The sequence below is a fragment of the Pteropus medius genome, unplaced genomic scaffold (genome assembly GCF_902729225.1).
Source record: "Pteropus medius unplaced genomic scaffold, Ma_sr-lr_union100, whole genome shotgun sequence".
NCBI lineage: Eukaryota > Metazoa > Chordata > Mammalia > Chiroptera > Pteropodidae > Pteropus > Pteropus medius.
In genome coordinates, this window is record NW_024340849.1 from 30,867,212 (window position 1) to 30,887,068 (window position 19,857).

Here is a 19,857-nt window from a genome sequence, read left to right on the forward strand (position 1 = left end):
ATTGTGTTTAAATATATATATGTATTAATATATTTTTTAATAATCCATGGAGGAATAGAATATGAAAAGGTAACTAATAACATGCAAAATTGGTTAGGGGATGTTTGGCTTGCCCAAAATCAAAGCAAACAATTTCCAGCCTTAAAAAAATTTAATAAATACAATTTATCACATTAACAATAAAAGGAAGAGAAGAATCAAATAATAGTCTCAATAGATATAGAAACAGTCTTTTGTGAAATTTAAAAGCCATGCATGATAATTTTCAGCAAACTAGAAACAGAAAATAACTCATTTAAAATGATGAAAGATGGCTTTAGAAGCTATAATTATTTGAAAATATTATTTGTACATAGGAAGTCCAAAAGGCTCTACAGATAAACTGCTAAAAATAATTCATGAATTTGGGGGGGACAGTGGATATAAAATAAATAAAATTTATTGTATTTCTATACACTAGCCACAAATAACTAGAAAATAAAATCTTAAAATGGATAATATTTATAGTTGACTAAGAAAACATTAAATGTTTAGATTTAAAACATATACCACTTCTCCATACTTAAGTCATTGAAATGTACAAGAAATTTATTTTATTTTTTTAACTTCTATTTGTACAGGAAATTTATGATTGCTTTTTTCAAAAACCTTTAGGATAAAGCAATCTGAATGTTGCTTTCGTATTATTATTTACTAATTTCAGTTTTCTTAAAGTGTCCATATCCATCTTTAATGGTGAAGATCCTCTGTAATTTTAAAAAACCAACTATAACTATTTCATGTGAAACTGTTACATTTTAAAAAAATTTTAATCTCCTGAGTTATGAGAACACAGCTTAGCAAAGTGTATAAAGGCAGCAAAGCAGGTAGTTTAGATTTCTGTTAGTCTTCCAAGGAAAACCTACAAGTAAACTGGAATACAACACAGAGAGATTATACGGTAAAATGCTTTTGCAAACTAGGATTTAAAGAACTGGAAACCTTATTATTTTTCTCAGTCAACATGTAAATGGATAAATTCCTATGTTTCTATGTTGTAAAGTGAATTATGAAATGTTTATCTACAGAATAAAAAAAAAGTCCATAAAATGCCATCCACATATAATATTCTGAAAAGTCTACTCATTTAAGAACACTTGGCAGAAGTAGATACTTTGATGAAAATAAAAATCATTAATGTTCAATCCACTGTGCAGATACTTTTGTTTGTGTTCAACAAGGCATGAGTATTATGCAGTTTCACTCATCTATTCATTCATTCAATAATGTTTATTGAGAGACTGCTATGTGCCAAGCACTGAGCCAAAGATATTAATAAGACATAAAGTTCATAGAGAGGGAAATTAATACTATATTAATTTATTATATTAATAAAATAATACTAATAAAACATGGTGATTTCAGTGACAGAAATATACATAGTACAGTATTATACCACTATGGCTTACCCTGTGCCAGTTTTCCAAGAAAAATTGAGATTGTTTATATTTACACATTTCACCACATACCAATGCATATACACAGTATTTGCTATCAGTGAATTAGGAAATGCTTCCCAATAACAAATACCTTATTTTAAATGCCAGGTTTATTGCTTTCATGTCCTACATTCCTCCCTTGGAGATTCCAGCTTATTCTACATTTTTACATTCTCTAGCTTTCTTCATATCTGTCAATAAATTAAGAATATTAAACTGTATATGTGTATCTGTATATATAATAATATAATTGTATTTGTCAAATAATTTCTTATGCAAACATTACATTCGGCACTCTTGTACCTCCCTGCTAGGTTGACGTGGTATATTGATATAGAAACACAAAATATCTCTAATCAACCTTTCAAGATAGACCAAAAGTTTTCAGTTTCATTCATTTTTTTTTTCCCACAACTATCCAAATTAATATCTGGCCAACATCAAAAAGAAGGCAGGCAAAAAAATAAATTGCACAACATGCATCTCACTGTCCTTTCATTATACTAGATTTTCATTAGATGTGTTATTTTGTAGGAAAAAAATAAGTGAGTCACTTAATATTTTCCAAATGTTTTTCATTTTTTGAGACACTCTACTTCTATACCTTAAAAAGAAAGAAGTGACTTGGAAAGAATAGTAGGTTGAGAAAATGATGGTAAAGGGAAGATGATATCTTTAGGAGGAAAGTGATAACAAGAGGACCTTAGGCAGCTTAATGAATTCATGCCTCACTAGGATAATGAGGAATCAAAAGGAAAAAAGAGAAAACAGAAAAAAAAGGAATAAATAAGTTGAGGAAGAGTAAAGATGAGAAGAGAGAAAATATAGAGAAAAACAAGCATGGATTTGGTAAATAGTTATGAAAACAGATTACTTTGTGCCTTTATTTGCTCTAGTCATAACTAGTTGATATACAGGATAAATCTTAGGGTGGTGGCCCCTTGCAGAGATGTATTTTCAAAATTGATGCTTGGTTTATCTTTTTAAAGAGTTTTTTTTTATTAAAACCCTGGAGAAACCTGGAAGATCTAGGAAACCATCCACTTAATCATTTTAAGAGAGAGCAGTGTCGTTGCTGACTATATAGAACTCGCGTATCCTCAAAGTACTAACTCTTGATTAAAAATTTTTTTTCCAGCTTTATTGAAATATAATAGACAATTAATTGCTCATATTTACATTGTACAATTTAATGAGTTTTTTTCAGTTATAGTTGGCATACAATAATATATTAGTTGCAGTTGTATGGCATAGCGATTAAAGATCTATATAATTCACAAAGTGATCCCCCACTAAATCTAGTACCCCCTTCCCCCCCCACATATTTATTACAACATTATTAACTATTTTCCTTATGCTACACTTTGTATCTCCATGTCTATTTTGTAACTATCCATTTGTACTTTTTAATCCCTTTGCTCTTTTTCACCTCTCCCCCAACCTCCCTCCCATTTAGTAGCTCTCAAAATATTCTATCTATGAGTTTGTTTCTGTTTTTGTTGTTGTTTGTTTCATTTTTTAGATTCCACATGTATGTGAAATCATGCGGTATTTGTCTTTCTCTATCTGATTAACTTCATTCAGTGCAATACCCTCTGGGTCCATCAAGGCCATATCTTCTTTTATCCCCTTCCTTTTAGTCTGTATGTGTCGTTAATCTGAAGTTAATCTCATAGGCAACATATGTAGGGGTCTTATTTTCTTATCTATTCAGCCACCCTATCTTTTGTTTGGAGCACTTAATTCTTTTCCATTTGAGATACTTACTTGTTGATAGGAATGTAGTTGTTACCATTTTTTTTCATTTTTTTTTTTGATATATGTGTGTTCTTCTTAAAAAAGTTCCTCCAACATTTCCTGTAATACTGGCTTGGTGGTGATAAATTCCTTTATTTTTGTCTGGGAAGCTTTTTATCTGTCCTTTGACTCTAAATGATAGCTTTGCCGAATAAGGTATTCCTGGTTGTAGATTCTGGGTTTTCATCACGCTGAATATTTTGTGCCAAACCCTTCTGTCCTGCATTGTTTCTTTTGAGAAATCAGCCACCAGTCTTATGGGTGCTCTCTTGTAGGTAACTAACTGCTTTTCTCTTGCTGAGAATCTCTTTAAGATTCTCTCTTTGTATATAACCTTTGGCATTTTCATTATAATGTGACTTGGTGTGGACCACTTTGGAGTCATCTTTTTAGAGACACTCTGACCTTTCTGGTATGGTATGTCTTTTTCCTTCATTAGGTCAGAGAAGTTTTCCATCATTATTTCTTCAAATAGCTCTTCAACTTCTTGTTCCCCTTCAGGTACCCCAATGACCCAGATGTTTTTACATTTAATTTTGTCCCATAGGCTTCTTTAACTATTATTATAGTCTCGGCTTCTTCTTTCTTGCCATTTTGATTGGATGTCCTTGGCTTCTCCATCCTCTATATCGGTGGTTTGATCCTCTTCTTTATACACTCTGCTTATTCCCTCTAATATACTCTTCATCTTAGATAATGTGTTCGTCTTTGACTGGTTTCCTTTTATAATTTCCATTTCCATTTTTATGTTTTTTATCTCTTTGTTAAAGTTCTCACTGAGTTCATCTATACTTCCCCTAAGTTCATTGAGCATCTTTATAACTAGCATTTTGAACTCTGCATCTGTTAGATTGTTTGACTCCATCCATTATCCCTGGATCTCTGTTCTGTCTATCATATGGTTTCTGCTTCTTTGTCTTCCCATTTTGGCTGCCTTTGTGTGTCTGTTTCTAAGTATCCTGGTCTTATTAGCATGGTTTTGTGTAGTAGGAGTCCAGTGGCACAGTCCTGAGAGAGGTTCAGCTGGAGGCCAGGTTTAGCCCCAGCCTGTGCCTTTCTGGATCCACCTGTTAAGATTCAGCAAGCAACCCACAGATGCTATGCTTATTTGCCTCAAGAGGCCATGTCAGAAACTGTGGCCAGCTTCCTCCAGTGTGTGTCTTGGGGTTGGCTCAGTAAGGAGCACTGGATTCACTGACGATACAACTGAACGTGGCTTGGGTAGGGCCATGAGTTGGGGGAGGTGGAGTTTCAGGGAATCCTCCAGACAGAGAGACCTCTGTTATCCAGTTTGATGACATCTCAGCTGTGGAGGCATTGCATCCACACACTGGGAGAGGGGAAGGCTCAACAGAGGAACAATGGATGCTGCTGGCACTTGTGCTGGGGAAAAAGCCTCACCTCAGGCCCATGCTCCAACAACTTATTGTCCCCTCTGTAGTCCCTGGTGTCCCTCCAGCAGCCGACCGGCGCTGGTGCTCAGAGTGAGCAGGTCCATCACTGGGAAAGTCTAGTTGCAGACAGCCCCTTTGAGAGGCATCTGCAGCTACCGGCTGCTGTAGCCACTGTCCCACTCAGCCACTCAGGACCGGGCAGCCTCACGTCTTTGCCCCCGCTCTTACCTTCTACTGTCATAGGTTGACTAGTTATTTCTCTCCCTGGATATAGAGCTTCTGTTCCTCTAGATCCCAGGCAACTTTGCTTGCTGTTTGCTCCATGTTTCTGTCACAACTTTGATTTGGTCTCAAGAGGGATGAACAAAGCCTCTCTCATCTATGCCATTTTTAGTTGCCTCCTTAACTCTTAATTTGTTTTGTACTCCCACCCTTAATTCCTAATTCCTGTTTATCTCTAACTCCCATTGGTACTGCCCCTCATGTTCTGAATTATGGAATTTTTATCATTCTGTCTCTTCTCCACTCAGCACTATATTTTAAAGATTACTCTGTGCTGCTATAGTGTATATCTAATGCATTTCTTCTAATCATTTTACAGTCTTTCATGGTTGGTGACCTTCACATTTTACTTAACCAGTTTGCAAATGAATGGACACTTATGTCACCTGCAAAATTAAACTTCAACTTGGCAACAGAAAGTTAATTCTGGACCCCCAAAACAGAAGTTGCAGGCCTAGAAAAATGAACAGACCTCTAACTTATAATGCAAGACCTATATGAACCACATTTAATAAAGATATGGAGTAAATAAATTTTGCCATTGATTTAAGTATTTTAATAACTTTGACAACTCTCTGCAAAGTTATTGTGTCCATTTTGAAAGTACAGTACTTAGAAAGCTCCCAGGCACCTCACATTTTTTTTTTAAGGATTCGGAGACATTTTAAAATTATTAATTGACTATATCTCCTTAGTTTGTGCCTCTTCTGGAAAATTTAAAAAAGTGCTTTCTAGAAGTTTCTCTATATTAGGTATAAGTACAATGCAAATAGATCTTGAATGAGAGGTCTAAACTGGAACTTTGTTTTGCGTGATACTAATATATTAATTAAGAGTCTAGGCAGGGTCAGCAAACTTTTTGCATAAAGGGAAAGATTGTAAATATTTTAGTCTTTACAGTCCATGCAGTCTCTATCACAATTACTGAAATCTGCCACTGCAAAGCAAAAGCAGCCATAGATAATATGTAAGTGAACAGGGTAATTTCACTTTAAAAACATTTATTTATGAAAATAGGAAGTGAGCTGGATTTGGCTGGAGAGTCATAGTTTGTTGAACTCTGTTCTAGAATATGATTTTTTTCATATGGAGATTAAGTTATTTTGGAGTAGATGCATCTCAAGATGTGTGTCTATAGAAAATTGCCTTAGGTATTTTATTTTAAGTTTATTTTTAACTATATTTGACAAAATATTATGTTAGTTTCAGGTGTACGATATAGTGATTCAACATTTATGTACCATACAGAGTTATCACCACAGTAAGTCTAGCAACCATCTGTCACCATATGTAGTTATTATGTTATTGACTCTATTCTCTATGCTGTAAGTTATATCCCTGTGACTTATTTTACATATGACAGTTAGTACTTCTTAATCGCCTTCCCCTTTTCCACTCGTCCCACCAACACCCTCCCCTCTGGCAACCATCAGTTTGTTCTCTGTATCTATAAGTTTGTGTCTGTTTTTTTGTTTGTTTTGGTTTTTTAGATTCTATATCTAAGTGAGATCATATGGTATTTGTCTTTCTCTGTCTGACTTATTTTACTTAACATAATACTCTCTAGGTTCATCCATGTCATTGCAAATGTCAAGCTTTCATTTTTTATGACTAATACCCATTGTATATATGTACCACATCTTCTTTATCCATTTATCAATGGACTCGTAGGTTACTTCCATGTCTTGGCTATTGTAAATAATGCTCAAATAAAATGAACATCAGGGAGCATATATCTTTTTGAATTATTGTTTGTCTTTTAGATAAAAACCCAGAAGTAGAATTGCTGGGTCGTATGGTAGTTCTGTTTTAAAATTTCTGTGGAGTCTCTATACTGTTTTCCTTAGTGGTTGCACTAGTTTATAATCCCACCAACAGTGCAAGAGGGTTCCCTTTTCTTCACATCCTCGCCAACACTTGTTGTTGTCTTTGATAATAGCCATTCTGAAGGGTGTGAGGTGATATCTCATTGTGGTTTTGGTTTGAATTTCCCCGATGATTACTAATGTTGAGGATCTTTTCATGTGTCTTTTGGCCATTTGTATGTCTTCTGCCTTAGGTATTTTAAATCCTGTTTCTGCTCGAGATACATTGCAAAGTATGGACAGTGCCCTAATGTGAAAACAGCATCAGTTGATTAGAGATACTCATGATGTTTATTTCTCAGAAAGGGGAATATCTGAATGAATATATAACTGAGAGGAGCAAAAGAGAAAAAAGATTAATAATTCTATCCATAAGATATTTTATTAGACTGCAAGTTATTTACTGTACTTCTCATATTTGGCATTTCTGTAACAATGGGCCCAAATGTTTTCTGACCCTGAATTCCAAGGAAAAGACACTGAGGCTTAAAAAAAAAATCAAAGAACTCTTCTCTCTATGAACATCCAGTTTATTTCGAAAGACTGATGTAATTCTGTAGAGTATTCAGAAATCAGGGCATACATACATATCAGTCTAAAATCTTAAGGGCTTTGTAATTCACATCCAAGATTAAGAAATGATACACACTCAGAAATGGTGCTGGGCTGAAATCAGACTGTGTTGTAACCTTAATGCCGTTCTCATCCTGTGTGACTTCAGACAAAAACCTGACTTTCCTGGCTTTCATTTCCTCATTCTCAGTGTAAAAAATTTCTTTTACATTTCTGTTCCTTAAAGACTTGCACTAAATTGTTAATACTATTTCTTGGGTATAAAAATGGCTGTTGTTGCAAAGAGGGGCTTTAATTTTCTACATCATGTACTTCTCTATCATTTATGTATAAAATAACCATTTATATTATTATACATATACATATAATTATGTGTAATTATATGTATAATGCATTATAAGTGTATTTTTTTTTAAAAAAAGTATTTAAATTCTGGAATAACATGGATGTTGCAATAAAATTGGCATTAAACAAAAAATATTTCCAAAGTTAAACATTTTTTATGAATATAAGGTAAGATCAGGTTATCTGACCACATCAGTGAGAAGTTATGAGTATCATATATTTCAATTTTTCAACGAGTTTACTTAATTTGTCCTGGAACTATCTAGGTCAGTCTCTCTATCATTTGTAATAGTTCCTAGGTGCCATTCTTACAGTTTCTGCATTTATGTAGTACGTTATTACTTTATCATAAAGTTAGTTGATAATTCCTTAACTCTTTTTGCTGATGACCTTTTAAAACTGCATAATTAGAATAAGTTGTGGTTATTGTATTGGAATCTCTCTCCCATGGGCCAACAAGGCATCGCATTAATTCTCTGCATCACCCACTCCATGTGCAGTGCCATCAGCACAAAGATATTATTCTTTGTAATTACATAAAGAAAGGGTCTATTTAGTGTTAACTGACCTTTCTGTGACTGATCAGCCTTTTCCACCAGTGAAGTAGAAATGTATATCATTAAAATGTGAGTAAATAGCAAACCTTCTAAATCTTAAACCATTCAAAGCAGGAGGTGCACATGAAGAGGAAATCGTTCGGTCTTTCACATAAAATGGTAAAAAGAGCAGCAGACTTTAAAAATATATTTTAAAATATTGACAAATTGAAATATAATTAAATTGTGATATAATTAAAATGTAATTAAATAATGCGTAGGAATATTTAACAAGGAAATAATATGCAAGTATGTTTCTGCTTAACAATCTTAAGCAATATTAGAGGATACATTATTAAACTCAAATATATGGTCAGGGTTAAAATTTAAAGTTTAATTAGTAATTTTAGGGAAATTATTACTGTGACTATCACTTAAGATATACATATAATTTAACCATTTAAAGCATGTGTTTTAAGTTGGAAAATTTATTGGGATATAGATTATACATGGCGCTGATTTTTACTTTCTTTTTCTTATAATATGATTTGTTTCTCTAATTATAACGAGTACTTTGAGGGGACATACAATTATATTGAAGGAAACTATCATCTGGAAATTTAATAGCTAATGTGAGTGGCATTTGTATAGTATTTCCTAAAGCCATTGAATAGTTATAAGGAGAAATGCTACAGTCAACATAGAGGTAATTATTCCTTTTTTTGGAACACAAACCCACATTCATCGACACTTTTAAATATTTAACAAGCATCTAGGCTTGTTTCTAATGTTTCTAGGCCAGATTTCCCTTGCCAGGAACACGTACAGGGACCTGTATATGAAATATCTTCAAAATCTGTTTAAAAACTGACTCTTCCTTGAAACTTTGTTCATCATTTTCACTGAAACTGACTTCTCATGAAACTACGATTATTGTTTGGCTATATCTTTTATCCTTTTTCAGATGTAATGTATTCTGATGTAGTTTGCTTTGTGAATGCCTCAATTCTCTTATCTTATTGCAAGTTGCTTTGGCCCTGAAAATGTGTATTTTTTCATGCTGTTATCAGTAATTCCTGTTCAAATAAATACATTGAACAGACTCAAAAATAATAAGGAACAAGCAGGGTTAATACAAAGTATTCATAAATTCCCAATAAATCTTTTCTGAGTTCTAAGAAGCAATGTCATAGTGTCCATTCGTAAATTTTTAAGTAAATCAGCAGTAGCTAAATTGTAACCCCATCAGGGATCTAAGATAAATAGTTCTGTATGGAGTCATATATGTTCATGCTGATGGGGGTAGATACAGACAGTATTCCCCTGGACTCTGGCAGGGACAAGTTTAACTGGTCAGCTGGCATGTGGCAAGCTTTCATCAAACAGTGTCATAAAGCTACTATTTGACCACTCACAGTGTCTTCTGGCATGCTTTGTGTAAACAGGTTGCTCAATAAGTATTTTTTCATAAATTGGTGATTAGAGAGCATTTTGTCAAACACAGTAATATGCAGAGTTTGAGGCATGTAACAATGTTGATACAGAGGACTGATTTGTTCAGTTAAAAATCAAGATTGTTCAAGACTAATTATCGGAGAACTCATGTTGGACTAGAGACTGGTTTCCATGGCAGCATAGACAAGGCAGTGAGTCCTGGGAGAGTTAAAACAGTTACTTGCTCCTTTGAGGCTTCAGGGTATCGACACATATCATTCTTACAGAGTTTCTCCTTGGAAACACTGGGGATAACCCTCCTTTTCTGTAGTAGTTGGTGTATAGATTTTAATGGAGCAGCAATACAATAGTGCCTCTATGCACACAGTAGGTGATGTACTTAATAAAGTATGTCTTTTCTCTGTCTCTTATATCATTAGAGAATTGGCACATATTTTAAGCATTTGTGTTTACCACGCTAATTCCCATGAATCAAAGGGAATGCTTTTGAAGCGACAGTGTTCACAAAAAGACTTGGAACCTACATGTCTCATTTTTTTCTAAAGTCTACCCACTACACATTCTACGAATTAGTCTGATGCCTGCTTTAAAAACATCAAAACATCCCTAAGTACAAAACTACCAATACAGTGCCCTAAACTGGCAGAGATGTGTCAAAGGCATATTCAGGGATTGTGGGGATTTAATGGTATAGTATCAATGATGTAATGGGTGAGCATATGTACAGGATCACATGCTACTGAAACATTGGTACGTGGAATAAAGCATTGTTATAATGTGGCTACATTTCATTGTTTACATTGTTAATAATATCATAAAGTCAAGAGATGGCAGAACATGTAACACAATCTATGAAAATCTAATTCACAATAGGTAGCAATAGGTAACAATAACCTAGGTAACAATAAACTAGGTAACAATAACCTAGTAGTCTTAAAGGAGCCAAGAAAATATTTCTCTCTACTGACTCACCTAACTTCATTCAGATACATACTGCCCCGTGTGGCAGGACAACTTTTATTCCTGCCAAATAAAAGGGCTCTTCTAAGATTCAGGTCACTAATTATTTCTACAATGAAGACTTTTCTGACCCTGCTCCCCCACCTGGTAGAATCAATTCCACTTGATAGAATCAATAAGAATCACATCTTATCCTTTTTAATCCCTGGTGTAGCCATAGAGCTGGACCTATAGAGTAAACTTACTAAGAATTTGCTAAACAAATGATTAAATGAACAAATAAGTAAATGAAAGAAAAGCTAGATGTGAGGATGCTCTGGATTAAAATTGATCAATAAATACCAGCAATACAACTTTTTTTTTTTTTGGTATTCTAGTAGGGAGTCAATTCCTTCCAACCATGAGACTAAAGTGAGTGTGGTGCAATTTGTGTAAGAACATGGACGTGGCAGCAGAGCCCTGGGGAGATGCAAGAAAGCAAGGAGCTGTCTATAGTAAACTATTAATAATAAAGAATCAGGAGATAACAAACAGATCATCAGAAAAGATCATCTGAGACAACTGTACAAAATCCTATCAGGATAGGACAGGTAGAATTAAAACTGGCTCAAAAATTGACAACTCTCTTATAATACATACTTGAAAGAAGGACCTAGCTAGCCTCTCTGCCTGGCAAACTATCCAAATGCCTGTATTAAGAGTAACTGAGGAAATAGATTTCCTTTCCATTCTTTTTCAAATGACTTTTCTGATATGGGCATTGTTGAATATGCACAAGAGAGAGGCAGAGGTGTGAGTATGGATAGATTTGCATAAGTGTGAATACAGATGATATATATTCATATTTAAGTGATATAATGATAATATTGTGTTGACACCTCTGAGTGAAAACTAATTAATTCAACTATTGAGATGATAATGATTTTTTTCTTAGTTAATACTAGAGTGAAAAAAACCACAGAAATTTCTTTTTTAAAAAAGTAACTGAGAGTATAGATGACACATTACTATAAATTTAGTCTTGGACACTAGGACTGATTTAATTACATTAAAGTATTTGTAAAAAGTTCTGTGGTTTTCTACACATACATGTATGATATAAATCTTTTAATTATAACCATCTTTCTGGACTGTTGAGATTAAGCTTTTTTCTTATAATTTGCTTTGGCATTAGTGCATTTTAAATTAAAAACAAACAAACAAACAACACCAGTGCAAATAGATGTAGACTTTCTCGAGGGTAAGTGTATCTGGCTGGACTTTCACAGGTCTCAGTGGGTAACATTACTCTGCTGCATTCAACGGACAGCAGTACTCTGCTGTAATACTCCAGAATTATATAGGTCTCAGTAAAGGTCTATGCACTTGGTCACTTGGCCTTGACAGTGAATGCATCAGGCCTAATTAAACATGAAATATGGAATCATACAGATCAAAAAACACGAGACTGGTTATATGTGACCAGCATGCCCATATTGACTTACAATGAAAGGTAGCTTCACCTCTCTAGTAGTATGGTATCAGATAATATAAATGTGCTTCATTATAATAGGTGGTTATATCATCAATAGGTTTTTCCATAGAAGTAGGCAAATAAACTGTGAGGTTCTAAAGTACTAAATATATGCATTTCCTAACTGGTATTCTGTGTATTTATTCATTTACGTGAAACATGTGCACCCACTGATCTCAGCTCTGCTTTGCGCTGTACATCTTCAGGATGAACAAAATGATGGTCTCAGCCCTCATGGAACTTACTATCTAACTTTTGTTCTGCTCTTTATAAACATAATCTTCATTTCCTAATAAAATATTGGGATAAAAAGCTGTAATATTTCCCAAACATGAAAGTTTAACAAATAATTTAAGATAATAGAAGGAAAAATCATCAAGGTAAGTACTTTTTTACTAAATTCTAGATAACATGGAAGCTATTAACAGGTATTGACTATGTCTCTTCTCTTTACTAAGCCATATTTCCAATGTTTCATCATCTTGATAATCATTAATAATGAGAATTGAATAAATATTAATAAATCTGGCTTTGAGAAAATATTTAGGTCTCTGGTTAATTTAACACATATGGAAAATAAATAAATGCAGAATTTTCAAATTCTACTTTCTAATTATATATTTGTGTGATTTTTTACATAGAAATCTTTCCTGCAAGACCACAAATTCTTGAGGTTCATTATTATATCTCATACAGTAGTCACTAAATAAAAAGTTCTGAATAACTGAATGGAAATGAATGAATAAATGAATGAAATAATTTTGCAAATCAGCTCAGAGTGCAGTTATTTTAACCTGCGATGATTACAATCAAGTTTTTCTTAATGATTTTAGGAACAAAATACTTTTCAAGCTCACTTTTAGCCAAGACCTTAAATAGTAAGATTCTGCTGATAATATTCAGTGAGATTTGAATTTAAGAGCATGCAAAAGTCATCATCTTACTTACTAGTTTCTTCTTTCTTCTCACCCTTTTATTATATCGCCAACTCCATCTTTTGTGCCTTTACTAAATATCATCTACTACTATTCCCTTCTAAAATGTTCAGCTCTAGTAGTGGTAGCATTATTTCTCCTGGACATATTTCCACCAATACTTAGCATTCCCTCTTTGTTTCATTTGCATGTTATAATACTATTGGTTAAATTAAAGCAGTCAGAGTTGTGAGGTAGAACCACAGTTAAACATAAAAAAGATTTTTAGTGTCAGCAGAATACCATTACTTAAAATTAAAAAAACTTAAAACTTCATTGCACATCTGAAGGTCACTGACTTTCAGAAGTAGGTAGCGAATTAGCAACTCCTTCTATATATTCATTATTGGGAAATGATAATATAAAATACCATGACTGATATAACAATGTTTTGAAGATTCATTGGTAGAACTATACAATTTGGTTTCTTAGTATTTACTCTAATTATGTATATAAAATAAGAACTGGCGTGATACAGAAATTGAAAGTATATTTATTTGGAAATAAAACTGCATATTACACAGTGAGCAAAGCATAAAGTACCAAATATATCCCCAATTAAGTTCCATTAAATAGGTTTAATGCAAATCCCACCATTTTGGTAACACTCCTCTCAAATTCAACATTTATAGTAGCCATCTAGGTCTTGAAAGAAACATAATTGAGAAGTGGAATATTGCAGGTATCAGTTATGCTTATGTCAAATCAAGCAAACAAACAAAAAACTCAAAACGATTCCTCTTTCTGCCTCCAGAACATTTATCAGAGTTCTAAATTGATCACTTGAGGATTAGATTTTAATATTAGTATTAAGATATCAATAAAAGTTATAACTATTTTTCAAAAATATTTCCACCAAATAAAAATATTCATAGATACTTTATCCTCCTACAAAAGGATAATTCTACATGACTTTAGGCAAGTTTACTAGATAAAAGTTTCTAGTGTTTTAAATTAATGTGCCAGAATTAGAACAAGGACCTTTAAAATGGTTCTCGGTTCATCATTTTGGCTTTTTGGAGAATAGCTATGACATAGTATTAATCATTAGGGATCAATATGGATACCAGGCATTCATGAGAAATATGTTGTTTACTTTAATAAATCTTCAAGTGTGTAAATAAAAAATTATTTGTACAGGCAATTTTCTGCTGAATTTCATTTCCTCTATGCACATTCTCATACCACAGTATATATTTTTAACAATTTATACTGAAGGTTTGATGTAATGGCAATCACATCTTTTAATTGCTTCACAATGCTTATTTTTATATCTAGTTATTTAATCATCATTATTATCATCATGACTAATCTGCATTGAAGTGTTTTGAAAATTTTTCACTGCTATAAATAATGTAATGAATAAAGCTTTTTGCTTAGAATAAATTCTCATAAGAGGAATTACTAGAGAAGCAGGTTTGAAAATATTTAAGGTAGTTGATAAATTCCATATTTTTGAAGGAGAGAGAAAATCTTCTGTGCTAGAAAGGTAAAAAGAATCAGCAACTAAACTGAATTCATATCCCTAATTTAAAATGACATGTAGCCCCCAATTTGACAATGGGTAATGTTGCAAAAGTTATATTTTAAGTGGTTTGCATTAGATTTAACATATATTTATTTAGCCATGGGAAGGTGTTACAAAGTTCTCAACTGCTCACAAAAGCAGATTTAACCTTTAATATAGCCGAAATATGCTAATAATAAATAATAGATCTCTCTGGATGCTTATAAGTGTTGATTTCCTTGAACCTTGTCTTTTACTCTTTCCTTCTCTCTGTTTTGGGTGTTTTGTGTGACTGTCACCACTCTGACCCTTTGTAAATAAGATTCTATGCTCCCAAATATCTTCTATCTACTCAAGTACTGGGGCTTAAAGAAAGGAAAAGGGGTGGGAAACTGGAAGAAGGCTCCTAGGATGCTGAGTGGAGACTTCCAGGACTTCCTAAAATACTATCTAAGGAAGTCTGGAAAAGAGAGGAACAAAAGTTAGACTCTGATGAATCAATGGTCAAAAAAAACTGCATCAAGAAAGAAAATTATATATTAAATCCAAGGAGCATGTTGTTGTCAAAGAAAGCATTTTTTGGTTTTATTATTTTTCTACAATATATAATATAATATATTTAGATAATTCAAATGATGTAAAAATTCAAATTAAAATTAATTAAATATATGTATTTATCTTCTAGAAACTACAAGTTGTTTCATTAGAAGAAAATCTACGTTTAGCTCAAGAGTATCAGAAATTACAGACGACTTTCTTAACAGAAAAAGACAATTATTTCAATCTATATGATAAACAGTTATCACTTGATGCTTCAATTAGAGATAAGAAACAGGTAGGTTTCCTTATTTTTTTAAGAAAATAATGATTTACTTGAAATTATATTCTAAAAAGTAGTAAGTGTCCAGTCATTTGGTCTTCGATCTAATTGTGGTCCTTTATATGCCACCAAATAGCATGTTCTCTTTTTGTAACGTTTTTTGTATACTTTATTGACACTTTGAAATCTAATTTTTGAAAGGATATTTAAGAAATGAAAAAACTTAGTTTCTCATCCACTATTTTATACTAAGTTACTTTTAATTATTATGACCTGGAATACCAAATTTTATAGTTCATAGATTTGAGTATTTAATCATAGACTTTAAATTTCAATTGTATTTACAGGTAACTTTCTATGAGATACCTCTAAATCTTCCTCATGATGTATGGGCTTCAAATTTTGGTTACTATTTTCTTATTAAATATTGGGCTTAATTAGAAATTTGGAGAAATAGTTGACCATCTCTGGTTGCTGGATATCACTGGGAATTCTAATGTATTTTGTAAAATCTGCAGTAATAAACGTGGAAAAGTAAAACACACAATATACCAGAATAAAAAAGGAAGGAGAAAGCTTTATTACTAGAATATTCAGATGTACCCACTTCCTCTCTATTCTTCTCCAGGCACTCATGGACAAGGAAAATTATTTCCCTTTGAATCTGTGTTTCTTCCCAGAATTTAAATTTAAAAATAGAGGCATATCATTTTTTAACAATTCATCTAGCCATAAAAACCAGTAGACTGCTTATGGATCCTTTCTCCTGTCATTGTCACCCAAATTACTGTACTATAAATTAAGAGCTTAGAATTCCAGTACAATATTTATCCCTCATTACTATGGAATATTAGGAAGACAGAAGGCCAACATTTGAGTGCAAGCTTTACCAATACTAGCTCAGTGATTTTGGCAAGTAATTAACCCTTTTCGACCTCAGTTTTCTCATCTGTAGAATAAGATCTACCTCAGAATAATATTGATAAGGAATAAAACAGATACATCCACAGTTACTTTGAAAATAAAGGGATACTATGCAACTGTAAGTAACTATTACATTCATCTGGTATGCTGCTTTTAAACTCCCCTATGCTCTTCATCCATCTACTTTTTATGGGAGTTAATGCTTCTGAATATATTTGGAAAGAGAGTGTATATTTTTCTCTTAAAAATTTGTATTGAGGTTAGTAGCAAGATCATGGTAGATCAAGAAATAAATGTGTTTGGTAAAGAATCGAGAATACAACTATATAACAAAATCTTAGTGTCCTCAAACCATTGTGCAGGATTCAAAGAAATATAATATACATGTATATTAGGTATCTAATAGTGAAAAACTCATGCCTTTAATAGAGATTTCTACCATAGTATTTCCATAGTAAGAATGAAATTGTCTTGATGTCCTTTTTGGATTTAAAGCCAATTTGATTCACTATCCAAGGAGTGGAACCCTGGTGTGAACAGACAGTAGGGTTTTATGTTTGTGACGATCCCTCACACGAATCACTTTCAGCACACCTGTTTCAGGGAAACTTTCAGAGATTTATTTGTACCTCCAATCATTTTTCATTTCCATCCTTCAGCGATGGAGGTCATTAAGTGCAGGCTGCCCTTGTCAGTGTCATGTAGGATCAATTTGCTGCAATGGACAGAGAGGCCTTATTGATGCCGTTAAATCTGTCAGTGAGAAATCGTATGTCATTAGCTTCTAATGCCCTGCTTACAGGATGGAATTTGGCCATCAAAACTCAGGAAACCCTTTAATATTTTAGTCTATTTCCTTGATATTGTAGCATTGCCTATATATATATAGGTTTTTAGTCTTTTGACCAGTTTACTGTTAGGTATACAAAAGCACCATTCAGCCCCTGATTCCCTTATTGAATTCCCTTGTCAGATAAAAAGAATTTCACTTTTAGGAATTTTGAGTATCTCTTTCCTGTTTTAGAATAATTTCCGTGCTTTTAACATGCATTCCTTTTGGCATGTTAAATAATTATATTTTAATTACTGTGCTCCTCAGGGAGTGTTATTCGCACTATACAAATTATACATTTTTGTACTTCCCTGTTTTTAGGCCAAGAGTAACAAAGAAAGCTTAATAGAGGAGTAAAACAAATTAAATATAAAATATAATAATGTTCTCTTTCTTAACACAATTTTACATACAGATGTCTCAAATGTTAAATGTTATAGTATGACTCTTGGTGGTCAAACTATGCTTCTTTTGAATGTGTTTCTTAGTACTTTCTGGTACTTTAAAAATTTGCAGTGATACATGTTTCCCCCTTTAAAAATCAGAAACAAACAAAAAAATGATTGTGCAAAATTCTTATTTGCCTTGTACATGGGTAATAATAGAATAGAATCCAGTCTAAAACTTCTCAGATCTCAAAATTTAGAATAACACTGAAGAGGAAAAAAATATCTGAAAACAGATTGTACATTAGTGTGAAAATAGACATTTTCATCATTTTAATTAAAAACTTTCAAAGGTACTTTTCATAATTTCTTTTTTTAAAAATCTGTGAACATATTCATCAAATCACCATGTATTTGTTTTAACTGCTATATCAAGTTCTTCAGTCCTGCAAAGAAAGGTAAGCTAAATAAGTATACAAATGTTGATGTGTTCTGTTGACTGAAAACAAGATCCCTTCCAAAACAGGTTAAAATATATCTTTATTTCTTTTGTAAACCACTTGTAAAACTTAACTTTGCCTACTCCAATTCTTGGTACTTGCAAAATCGGGAATACAAATTATTACAGAATCAGTCAGTGCTTAACAAGCACTTACGTGAACCAAGTATGTCTGCTATGCAATTTATAAACATTATCTTTGTAATGTTCTTTGGTAATCTTGGGAAATTTTCCATCATCATCGTTTTATTATTATTATTATTATTATTATTAATCAGCAACAGCATCTCCAATATATGTTATGTAACTGAGATTGAGGGTGTCACAAGGTCATCCAAGTAGTGGGATACTGAGATGGGAATCAAACTCAGGACTTTCTTATATCCAACCTATTTCATAACCGTAACACTACCTCTCTACTATAACTTATTAAACAATCCTATACATGTCTTATCAGGTTTTATAAAGCACGTAAAAACCATATAAATTATGCTTTATGTCTCTAGTGTCCAACTGAATCAGATTCTTTGATTCACTAATTGTTTTTGTAATTTTATCTCACTGAAGCCATGATTTTCTGGTAGGGAAAGGACTACCTATTTAATTAGAAGCTATTTAATTTCCATAGGGATTATAGGTAGGTTTCACAACTCTAAAATTGTAAAGCTTTTGAACTAAGAGCTCCTTTAGAAATTTTACCTGTCTCTTTAAAAGTTTATTTTACAGATGAGGAACCTTAGGCCAGAGTGGCTCAGTGATTTATGGCATATACAGTTAATTAAAAGTTGGCCTAGGACACAGTTGTCTTAATTTAGTTTAAATATGCTCTTCAAAAGACTAGATGAGCATGTGCTGTGATATTTTTCAAAGGTTTGAGTAAGCCAATAGCTGAGAAGTATTAAGAGAAACTATTATGGATATGCTCAAATTGGAGCATATCTTTAAGCGACCTGGGCTTGTGAAGGACTCACGTAGGGACGTGAATCAGGGGACTACTCTAGAGTTCTACAGGACACTTCTGGGCCTCACAGAATTCATACACAATTCATTTATTTAATTTTCGAGAAACTCTTAATCATCTGTTGTACTGACAAAGATATGATAAAGGGTACAGCAATATGCCACCTCATCTCAGCTTCCATGTTGAAGGCTGTGATCCCCAGAGTCCAAGGGATTCTTCCCTGGAATAGAGCACAGAATCAGAGCCCAACAATATCCTCTCTTCACCTGACCAAGGAAAGAATCGTGAATTTTTGCTATTTAATCTGCACCACTCAGGTCTCAATGTACACAGTTTCCATCTTAGATTCTCAAAAATATTGTATTATCCATAGGTTTCATTTGTGCATTTTCTCTCTCCTCTTTCAGTTTCCAAACATGAATTTCCTTTAATACTCACTTTATATTGATTGATCTGGTGAGTCAAAGTAAATTCTAGCAATAAACAAAATTCTTTTCCTAAAGAACTATGAAAACTGTTTTAGTTTTCATTTATATGAGGGTTTTTATAAGTATCGTATTGCTTGTTATCTTGCATATGTTAAAATTAAGCTTCAAGTGGTGATTTTGTGTGGTTGTGTCAATATAGATAGAAATTTATTTCTTTGCTAGGAAAACCATAATTTTTAAAATAGTTTTTGCCTACGACAGCTACTTAAAGACCCTGTCAATATCTCTGCATTTCTTTCTTAGCACACACACACATTTGTTCTAAAGG

The 19,857-nt window shown here is 33.0% G+C and overlaps 1 protein-coding gene across 1 annotated transcript in view; it reads left to right on the plus strand.

The window, feature by feature from the left end:
- CCDC178 (coiled-coil domain containing 178) overlaps positions 1–19,857 on the plus strand; it is a gene marked incomplete at its 5' end in the record, with an annotated part of 313,561 nt that overhangs the window by 186,581 nt on the left and 107,123 nt on the right. Inside the window, one exon of the mRNA XM_039846669.1 lies at positions 15,365–15,514. Within this exon, the coding sequence (XP_039702603.1) occupies positions 15,365–15,514 (150 nt within the window). The remainder of the gene's footprint in view (positions 1–15,364; positions 15,515–19,857) is intronic.